At 48.8% G+C, this 10,085-nt stretch overlaps 5 protein-coding genes across 5 annotated transcripts; all 5 read right to left on the bottom strand.

Moving 5' to 3' along the window:
• Positions 1–149: 149 nt before the first annotated feature.
• Positions 150–755, bottom strand: N7533_001376 (uncharacterized protein; the record flags this gene model as incomplete). The annotated part of the gene is made up of 1 exon (XM_057098026.1): positions 150–755. The coding sequence occupies one exon, from the start codon at positions 753–755 to the stop codon at positions 150–152; it is 606 nt and encodes a 201-aa protein (XP_056963162.1).
• A 604-nt stretch (positions 756–1,359) lies between these two features.
• Positions 1,360–2,927, bottom strand: N7533_001377 (Zn(II)2Cys6 transcription factor domain-containing protein; the record flags this gene model as incomplete). Its single annotated transcript, XM_057098027.1, has 2 exons — positions 1,360–2,450; positions 2,510–2,927. The coding sequence occupies 2 exons, from the start codon at positions 2,925–2,927 to the stop codon at positions 1,360–1,362; spliced, it is 1,509 nt and encodes a 502-aa protein (XP_056963163.1).
• A 1,049-nt stretch (positions 2,928–3,976) lies between these two features.
• N7533_001378 (YbhB/YbcL family Raf kinase inhibitor-like protein) lies at positions 3,977–4,456 on the bottom strand (the record flags this gene model as incomplete). Its single annotated transcript, XM_057098028.1, has 1 exon — positions 3,977–4,456. One exon carries the CDS (start codon positions 4,454–4,456, stop codon positions 3,977–3,979), a length of 480 nt encoding a protein of 159 aa, XP_056963164.1.
• A 384-nt stretch (positions 4,457–4,840) lies between these two features.
• Positions 4,841–8,220, bottom strand: N7533_001379 (uncharacterized protein; the record flags this gene model as incomplete). Its single annotated transcript, XM_057098029.1, has 5 exons — positions 4,841–5,206; positions 5,267–6,157; positions 6,222–6,340; positions 6,846–7,713; positions 8,035–8,220. The coding sequence occupies 5 exons, from the start codon at positions 8,218–8,220 to the stop codon at positions 4,841–4,843; spliced, it is 2,430 nt and encodes an 809-aa protein (XP_056963165.1).
• A 478-nt stretch (positions 8,221–8,698) lies between these two features.
• N7533_001380 (GFA family protein) lies at positions 8,699–9,190 on the bottom strand (the record flags this gene model as incomplete). The annotated part of the gene is made up of 2 exons (XM_057098030.1): positions 8,699–8,988; positions 9,070–9,190. 2 exons carry the CDS (start codon positions 9,188–9,190, stop codon positions 8,699–8,701), a joined length of 411 nt encoding a protein of 136 aa, XP_056963166.1.
• Positions 9,191–10,085: the final 895 nt, after the last annotated feature.

A 10,085-nucleotide genomic window follows, 5' to 3' on the forward strand; every position in this document is an offset into this window, starting at 1 on the left:
TTGCCATACTCAGGAAAGCCACGTTATGCAACATATGTTAAACTATCTAATAACTATACAAAGCATACCCATACCCAAACCCTTCACATCCCGATGTTTTCATTTCTCCAATAATCCTTCCAACTCCGTACGCCACCGCATGGGTACCTTCAACAAATATCAAGACCCCCCTGATGACGTCCCGGCATCGCAGTCCCCTCGACAACTTGCATCAGGACAGCTAATCGACTGATAGTAGATTCAACCGACGACCCACAGGCTCTAAGCGTGGCCATTGAATTCCGATTAACGTGACTATTCTCCAATAGAATATTTAAAACCTCCCTCAGAGCCTCCATCAACTCCACAAAACGAATCAAGTCGCGCGCAAGCAACGTACGAACCAACAACCGAGCTTCATAATCATCCAGTTCAGTCCGTCCCAGGAATGCCTGACTACGAATGCAGATAATTGAAGAAGCTGGCTGGTCAAAAGCTAACATAGCCGAGTCGAAGAATCCGGGATGAGTCGAGATATCGTATGCCGCACACAATGCTTCGAGAAGCGGTAGGCACCCTTCCGAGAGTGCGGGAAGAGTAAATATGGATGATTGCGCCGTCTTGATACAGTTCTCGCATTGAATCATAGTTTTGCCATGCAACCACACCCGCTGCGTGAGGTTCAAAATCGTCTCCACGTCGACAACTGCATGGACGTTTTGCAGATCTGCCATTATCTTCAGGGCTTCCAAGGAGCATTTGCATGGGTTTTCCATTGTCAGGATTTTCGAAAGGAAGCGGTTGATTGAATCGATTCCAACTACTTGGTGCGTCTCTGGGTGAATGGACTCTTAATGGAAACGCCTCGCACTCTCATTCAGCGATCGCAAGGGGTGGACGCTGCAGGGGTAATTTTTGTTACGCGACGGTAGAAGATTACCAGGCAGTACTCCGTACTGTGAAGCGTAAGCCCGGGACGTCCCTCACAGAATATTGGCTTAGATTGTCAAATTCGACACGGTGGTCTTTATTCTGGAAAAAATAATCGACTTTTCGAACCAAAGCAGTCACTCAAAGGTCGAAATGGAATACTGCAGCTCCACCAAGCCCGGATTCACAATCACGATCTCTATAGTTGAGCCGAGGTATCTTTCGAGATACACAACAAATGTGCTCATTCTCCGTGAGACCATCTACTAGATGGTTACGCCTAGCCTATGCAGAAACCCCTCAACAAATAGGCAACTCTATCGAACAAGGAACCCGTCTATTGGTGGGCACTGGGGTGCTCCGATTCGAAAATGATTCAATTATCTACCCCCCGCGGAAGTGATGCGACACTATGCAACGCAATTGACAGCGACATTTACGTCCCAACGCTCATCCAACGGTCATCTTTATCTTCATCATGATCAACTGTAATCTCCTATCCGTCTCCATAATCATTAGAAGTCGACCCCGCGAAAACGCCGCCGCAAGCTGCTGCTGCATGCACATCCGAATCCGTCTCACCGTTAACAAAAGCATAGACAGCCTCGCCTGTAACACCTGCCGAATGAAACATGATTTCTCCTCCACAGGCACCTGAAATCCACCGACTAGCAACGGACACGTATCGATATGAGATTTGAGACAATTTCCGACGTCCTTCTGTCTGCGACCCACTTGTGCATTTGGATCTGGAAGGGCCTCCAAGATGACAGGTTTGCCGGGTGTAGCAGATGCATCGAGCGTGGTTAGCAGACTGTCAATGATCACGATAATAACCATGAGCGCATTAGCCTGAGCCTCGGACTGAAAGCACAGTTTACATTGTAAAATCGACTCAGTTTGTAATAATAGTTCCTTTTGACATGCGAGAATGCTGTCGATGCTGGAAAGACCGTTGGGTCCGGTTTTGAGCTCGAATCTGACCAATTCGCTGATAACCTGCTTGTAGCAGCCGCAGTTGAAGTTCGCCGGAGCCTCCAGTAGAACTGGGAAATCGGTGTCCTGGGGCGAATAGGCCTCGTTCTGATTGAAGCCCGAGGACTGTAAACCGTTGCTGTTATCCGCTGTTTCGACTAGGATACTTGTAGGTACCATTTTGTCTTCGGACCAAGGGTCTGTGAAGGGTAGCGGGTTCGCTCTGAGGGTAGAATCGTAGGGCCACTGTATCGAGGTTGGGTTTTCTAGAGTCAGGGCTTCGATGCGCTCTGTAGTGGGAGTATTCTGGAACTCATTAAATTCGCTTTCGAGTTGCATAGGAGGTGAAGTGAAGTCAAAGCCAGTTGGTATTGAGAGTTGACCATCTGCCGCTCCGCTAAAGGCAAGTGGATCTGAATGCATGAGACATCCTGCAATGGAGTCGAATTCTTCGAAGCCAAACTCGTCATATCTATAATCTGTAAAAGCGTTGTCCGCATTCCCGTTTACTCGGTTGGTCATCAACTCTTGGAGCCAGCCATCAGACGTAATACCAAGTTCGAAGCCTGAGTAAATGAGCCAATGCTTGTATCTACGCGGGAAAGATCTTAACCATTGAACGCACCGGAATACTCATCTACGCTGCTCTCTGCTAGGGTCTGCTCGTCGGCTGGGCCGGTCTCTGCAGGGCTGCCCGCCCGAGATCGCGTCGTAGCGATTGACTGTTGAGAACGAATCTTTCTCTTGGCGGGCTTTCGAGTCTTCTTTTCACGATCCTGCTCGAGGATGACATGCGTCGAACTGCTATCCATCTCGTCCATGACCATACGTTCCTTCTTTTTCGCCGGGCGGCCCAGTCGCCGCGAAACGCTGTATATGCAGTCAATCTTGTGCTTCTGACACCGACGACAAGAAGGCTTCTCATGGCTACATCGAATCTTAGCCTGTTGGCAAGCATTACACGTTGATCGAACCTTGACGCTTTTGGGCAACTGCCCTGCGTTGGATCGTGAAGGTTTCGGTAGGCTCATATCGGTCGCCATGCAGATATAACACAGAAAGGCTATGTCAAAGTTATTCCGGTTCCTTTTTGTTCAAGCCGAATAACCCCGAGTTTTGTATTCAAAAAGTCAGTCTACATCACGCCCACCATCGAAGAGCATTCAAGTTTATCTACCAGATCTCTTACCCCGCAAACAGGCATCTTTATCGTTCACTCGTGTTCAATATACTTCTCAGCAGGTCATACATGATTCTGAGCACCACTCACAAGGGACCTGTAGAAACAGAAAGTTACATCCGTAGGCCCCTCGCATGACAAATAGCTTTGTGGTACCCGACCACTCAGGATACCACGCGTGCTCCCCGTTTTTGTGCTCTTGATCGGGGTCTATGACTGCGAATCGCCGTCTAGGTGACCCTGAGCTGTCAAGATCACGTTATTCAACGGGGAACAGAATGGGGCTCGGTCATGAGGACCCTGAGGCTAAACCGTGGGATTTTCGGGATTACCCTTGCGATTCGCCGGAAGGCGTGAGGGGGGGCAAAGTTTAGATGGAGTGGAGCCCGAAAGCCCTTGCAGGGCTCGTCTAACAGCGTTCGAATGACCTCAAGTTCACTGATGATATTCAAACACCCATGTGGTCGGTTGTCTGGATAGCACTAGTTGAAACCCAACCGTCACGCCTGGAAGGTTATGTGTTGGTTGATGGAGTCTGGCGTGTATAATCTCAGCGATATTTCAGGACATGTATCAGATATGAAAAGCTACACATTCATAGTATATCATAAAATTGCTGGGCATGATATTGAACTTCCAAGGTTGGCTGTGCAATTTCAAAGGGGAAATTGAAGACCTAAGCAAGCTATAATGACTAGACCCGCTAGCCCTTCGAGAAGGAAAGCCAACGTCATACGAGATCAAAGTTTTCTCAACTCGTGGTCCGAGCCGTGCGAATAAAATCTCATCCATTCTCAGATCATTTGCTCGATCCCTGTCAGTCATCGTCAGACACGCACAGAGTAAAAGGCCCCAAGATAGTACACGATTGTCAAACATCTTCATACTATCTCCGCGTCTTCACATCTGCCCTCAGACCCCAGTCCGACGAGTCGTACAGGTCACCGATCGGAATGAAGTAGTGGTCACACTTGAAGAAGGCGGCGGACAGTTATGATCCGAAGCGTGATTCCGGCCGTAGAAGTAATTGATAGCAACGGGCGGATCTAACGCGGCGGCATGCATGAACTGGCGGAGGTCGAAGCCTGTACGTGCCTCGGGTGTCTTGGGAGGAATATGCGAGAAACACTTCGGAAACTCGTAGTTTGGTGGCTGTGCGAAGAGCAGGAAGACGTAGCGATGGTGCGTGTTTGGCGGAGGCCGGGGTCCAATATACGGCGCGGGATAGTCCGTTGTATGGTTCAAATTATTGTCAGGAATGAGGCGACTACTAGTCTGCTCATGATGATTTCCATCTGTACAGTTGAAGGTAAGATGCGGTTGATACCAGTGCAGTACTATCGTCTGAGTCCCAGTATTGGGCATGATAACGTCCGTATCCAGCGAAAGCATAATGTAATGATTTTGGCAGCACAGGCCGTGGGTGCCTATTTCTGGCATTGATTTCGTTCCTGGAAGGTTTAACTTAAATTGACTCATTTTCGGCAACTCCACCCTTACCCCTTATGTCAAGGTTCGATCCTGGAACAATCCATTCCCCATCAGGGTATCGCAAAGACAGCCGTTGGCCCTGGAGAGGAAGGGGGGACAATCTCATGTGTGCAAGGAGCACAAGAAAGCTGAAGGCTGTATTGACAGAGAGCATGTTGCTAGCAAGAGGCTGAGCCACTAATTATTTGAAACTAACAGGGCGAAAGGGCTAGATCATATAGTCTAGGGTGTTCATCATAAATTTCCCCTTTTCGGTGCAAAATTGGCCGCATAACTGCCTAGATGTCAGATCTGCATCCCTGCTTTCACTCGGCGCCAGCGCCAGCCCTTAGCATAGACAAGGATAAGTAACGGGGTTACGGCTAGCAAACTTCCCGCGACAATTCCATACGTCCATTGCACGCCTAGCTTTTTAATGAACGGATTAACAACAGCAGCCGCGCTCGCGCCCAGTGAGCAACGAACAAGGTTATTTGCTGCCATTGCAGTCGCCGGGGTGGAGTAGTACAGGTCCACGATTAGTACATTCATGACATTGTACGAGGCCGTAATACAGAAGCAGATTGCAAATACCATCAGCAATGATACCCACAGGGGATATTCACGAGCAATCAGTATCCCGTACACTGCAATGCAGGCTGCCGCGAGGATCTAAATAACAGGAACAGCTCAACATTTCAAATTCTTGCAAGGATGATGGGCAAAACTTACAGTCATAGGCAAGCAAATTTGCAATCTTGCTCGTTCCACTGGGAACAATAGAATATCCTGTTTAATGCCATTATTCGCAGTCTCTCCTGGCACCCTGCTCATTCGACGGTAATTCCAATCCACGACGAAGCCATTCAGAACGGCAGAGAACAACGAACCAAGACCAGCGGGTAAAAAGCAAAGCCCAATTGCGAAATCGTCGAGTTGATAAACTTTCTGAAATTCAGCTGGGATCCCAGCTGTCATGGCATAATAGCTCCCGAAAACAACCCCATTAGCGAAGAGCAACAACCCGACCGGACGAGCGAAGAGTAATCGGAGCGAAGACCACGGATTCGGAACTTTCCAACCCATTTCCGAACCATCTAGAGGCGGCGACGGCAGAACTGAGCCATCGCTCTCTAAATCTCTCCTCGAGAATAAGCAACTCCAAAGCGGTCGATTCCACGCGGAAGGAGGACACACAGAGCCATCACCAACAACACCCCAACATGTCTCGGGAAAGAAAAGCACGAAAGGTAAAAAGAAACAACTGGATAGAATTGCTAAAAACCAGAATATCGCCGACCACCCCCAGTATTGACTCAAGAGGCCCCCAAGAACCGGACCAATCGAGGGGGCGAGAATGTTCCCTAGCGAGGCTATGCCCATATACGCACCGCGCTCAGCCGGTGTGATTATATCGGCCGCGACGGCGGAAGCAAGGGCCACTGTTCCGCTACTGCCGCAGCTTTGGACTGCGCGTAGAAGAAGTAGAGCGGGATACCAGTGTTGGATTGCTAGGGCGATGTTGCCTGCGATGTAGACGATGAAGCAGTAGATGTATGCGGGTCGACGACCGGCTTGGTCGGCTAGAGAGCCGGTAAATGTGGGTGCGAGACCTTGGCATACCTAGATTATTTATAAATTTTTGTACACTTCGAGTGGATTATGAATGATGTTGTGCTTAACTTACCATGTATGTGGTGATGGTCAGGTTGATTTGAGATGGGGTGACATGCAAATCCTTTGCGATGGAGTTGAGAGCTGGAAAATAGATGTTTGCAGACAAGGGAGAGAATGCAGAGGCTAGTGCTGCTGCGAGAATAATTAGTCGCTTTTGGCTTTTAGTGAAAACGATATACTGTCGGGTAGTAGTTGAAGCAGATAGCAGAGGTGTCGACTCCGAGGCAGTAGTATGTAGTAGCCTGTCATTTTCACAGCAGGCTTGAGGGTTCTCTAGATTGTTCATCCCGTCAAATGAGAGAAATTGAATATATTCAAGTTTTCACTAGTGTGGTTTTTCAATCACCTGGGCAAACTTCCAATGAAGTTTATGTGGAATACCTCGAGAAAGAAAAGGTACAGTCCTCTCAAAGAACGGCGGCTACCAATGCGGGCCAAATCACAAATCCATGATGACACCCCACCTTTTCCATCCTGAAAAGATTTACATTTTGGCGGAAAGTGTTTCATTGGCCACCATATTACCAGAATAGACATGCGACGGTCGAAGAAGTTTACCACGTGTCACTATCATGGTCAATAGCTTGAAGAGACAAAATGCACCGAGGACCGGTGACTTTAGGCGAACGCATACCCATGTACTCTCTCCAATGCGCCATAATTCCCATAATGCGATGGCTCAGCATAGCCGCGGGAATCATCTCTGTCTCAATGCCGATAGCCGTGAAGACAAAGTTGCCATAAAAGTCTGCATTGGGATAGAGATGGCGTGATCGAAAATATTCGTCCTTGTTGGCTGCCGCTTCGATCGACTCGGCGATTTCAAAGAGCGGGTTCGTTCTTACGGGGAGGTCTTTCAAGATACGCTGGATAAAGGCGACGCGTGGGTCGACCCCTTTATACTCTCGATGGCCGTATCCGAATAGTTTTCGTTTTCCTGCTTTCACTTCGTCCAGAAATGTGGATACGTTCCCTGGGCTCCCGATTTCTTTCAGTGCCCGTTGCGCGGACTCGGTAGCACCGAAATGCAGCGGGCCGTGAGCAGCCGTGATGGCTGAGATCAAGCAGGATATTGGATCTGTGAGGGCCGAGGCGGTTGCTAGAGCAGAGAACACTGAAAGCGCCATTCCATGATCTGCATTGAGAAGGGAGAATCGACGATAGCACGACAGCTTAACTGGATCGGGCTGTTGCGTAGTCGAATCGGTTAGTCCAGACATGATAAAGAGATTCTCGTAGTATGTTCGGTCACTTGAGGGAGGTTGGTATTGGATGTCATTACGATGGCATCTGACTAAGGAGAATATGACGGCGTAACAGCCAACAGTTTGGAGTATAATATGGTCACCATGCTCCAGGTTCTCTTGGTAGATGGTCGCGTTAGTTGAGACAGGCATAACGTCGGGTATAGAAGCTATGTATGCTGAGAGGCCGGCAAGAATCAGCGGCAGCGGTAAAGTGGACTTGCTATTCAGGACCAGTGGGTTAGAACGAGTCACGGTCTTGCTCAGTTAGAAGAAAGAGTATGTAAACGTGGTCATACGGGAGTAGATGAATGGCTTCATGGACGGCGTTTGGTACCAGCTTCATATGTTGCGCCAGCTTCCGACTCAGGTCTACTCGTTGGATTTCCGAAGGATATGTGCCCCACATCAAAAGATGAAACATGTCTTCGAAGTCTGCATCCCATAGCTGCTCCAGGGTGTACCCCCGAAATATTAAAGAATTTTGCTCATGGTCCCTGGATATTCTATTAGTAGTGAGTGGTATGACATCAGGAAGCATGGAGGTGCGAACGAGAAGCTAATAGCCGATTCCATTACAGCAGTGTTTTGTAACCCCGGGTCAAACAGACGAAGACCACGCGATATCTGGTCTGCTGGATGAGCTGCAAAGTCGGGCGCTCGGATGCGCTGTAGATCAAGCGCGCGAACTGCATTCCGATGGATGGGAATGTCGTACTTGAAGCCGGTGCGCGAGTCGAGGACAAACAGAGTGCCACTTGACATGGTGAATTATACTCTATCCGTCATCGAAGGCATGTATTGATAGAAATGAAAAGACAGGCTTGACCTGGCCATAGTAGCTACTATATTATGAGATTGTTGAACGATGGCGGATAGCCTGTGCATCTGTGGCACAATTACCCGGCTGGTCCGACGTGAATACTGCCGCTGTTCGAGCCTACTTGGAATGGAATGTTCCGATACCCGCGAGAGCAGAAAGAAAACTTTCGGAGAAAGAGTGAAGAAAATCCGGAATTAGAGCATTGTCATATTGAGACTATTTCGTGTATCATCATCAATCATTGGCAGCCATTCTATTTAGCTGTTCGTGGGTTATGTTGTTATGTTTCATCCATGGATGTTGTTTGTTTGTTTTCGGCTTTTGGTTGCACTCCGGTGTCGCATGTGACAAGACCGAGTGGATTGAAGAGAGCATGTCATCAAAAATGGCGAATTGATTTGTATGGTCGAGCTGTATGATTTACTCGGGCATGTGCTTGAATGGCTTCTCGAGGTGCTCCTGGCAGAAGGGGAGCTTGCTGACGGTCCAGATCTCGGTGTCGGGCTTGAGGGTCTGCTTGATCTCGGTAGACAGGGTACCCGCCTTCAGAGCGATGATTTCGGGGGCGGCATCCGGGTCGTGGGCGATGGGAGAACCACAGTCGGAGCAGAAGAGGCGGTGCACATCATTGCCGGAGCTACCCTTGCCAGTCCACTTCTTGATCGGGCCGTTGATGGTCAGCTTATCCTTGAGGACGACTGCAACCAGGGCTGTTTAGAGTGAGTTAGTAACTTCGATACTAGTGCTCCAATTGGAGGATATGCAGAAGGTATCAAGACTGAACTACTTACAGTAGGTGGAGCCAGACTGGCGCTGGCAGTCATCGCAGTGATCGTAGGCGGTAATCAGAGGAGCATCCTGATCAACGGTATAGGTAACCGCCTTGCAGAGACAATGACCGGAGAGAGGCATGATTGGTTGATTATGGTTGAGTGGAGGGTGGTTTGATTCTCACAAGGTGCTCAATGAGGAGTAGAAGAGTGGAAGTTGAGACGAAGATGGAAACCTTGGGATTGATTGGGACCAGCCAGGGTATTTAAAGGGAAGAGACGCCTCTGGTTTGTTGCTGATTGCTATTACATCATTGACAATTCCAAATCTCCTAGTTCTTACGGAATTCTTACGGAGGGGCACTCTGTTTTTCTTCTTCTAGCTTCTTCCACTGCCCACTTACACTTACACTCACACTTCCCACTCTCACTCGCACTCGCTCTTCCACTCACGCAGCTCCCCATCATGACAAATACCTTGCCAGCCACTAAACTCAACAGGAAAAAGGCACAGCTCAATCAATGCGGGACCAGCCCCGCAATCCTGCTCAACCATCGTGTCTCAACCGTCTGACTCGCCGGGCCCGGACCCTCGCTCCTTTGCTTATTCATATCTTGACAATCTCCATTCCGATCATGTTCTCGACCCCTGCATCCTTCTTCTGTCCAGACCTTTTCCTGTCGATACTGTACCATTGACCCTCGTGGCTCAAAGAATATGTGGATTTGGAGTCAATGTGGGGTCTGCGGGGCATCACAGAACTCTCCCAAACAGTTCTGGAACTGGAACGGGACCACTTATCCTTTCGAGCTTTGTGAGATTAAAAAAAAATGCGGTCGGCTTAGAAGAGCTAGAGTGGATTCTGATAAATCATTGCCCCTCGTCGGTCATGGTGGGGTGTCTGATACATGCTACGCATACTAGTATATCGGAGTCCAACCCGGAGTTCCAGGATGACAATTTCTCGTGCATAAGGAGCTGCAGCTGCATATGCATTGAAACTATTGAATTTGAATTTCTATTTCTATTCCAACGA

This window comes from Penicillium manginii, assembly GCF_028828005.1.
Source record: "Penicillium manginii strain IBT 31320 chromosome Unknown utg000002l:1.0-5564898.0:1.0-5567710.0, whole genome shotgun sequence".
Classification (NCBI taxonomy): domain Eukaryota; kingdom Fungi; phylum Ascomycota; class Eurotiomycetes; order Eurotiales; family Aspergillaceae; genus Penicillium; species Penicillium manginii.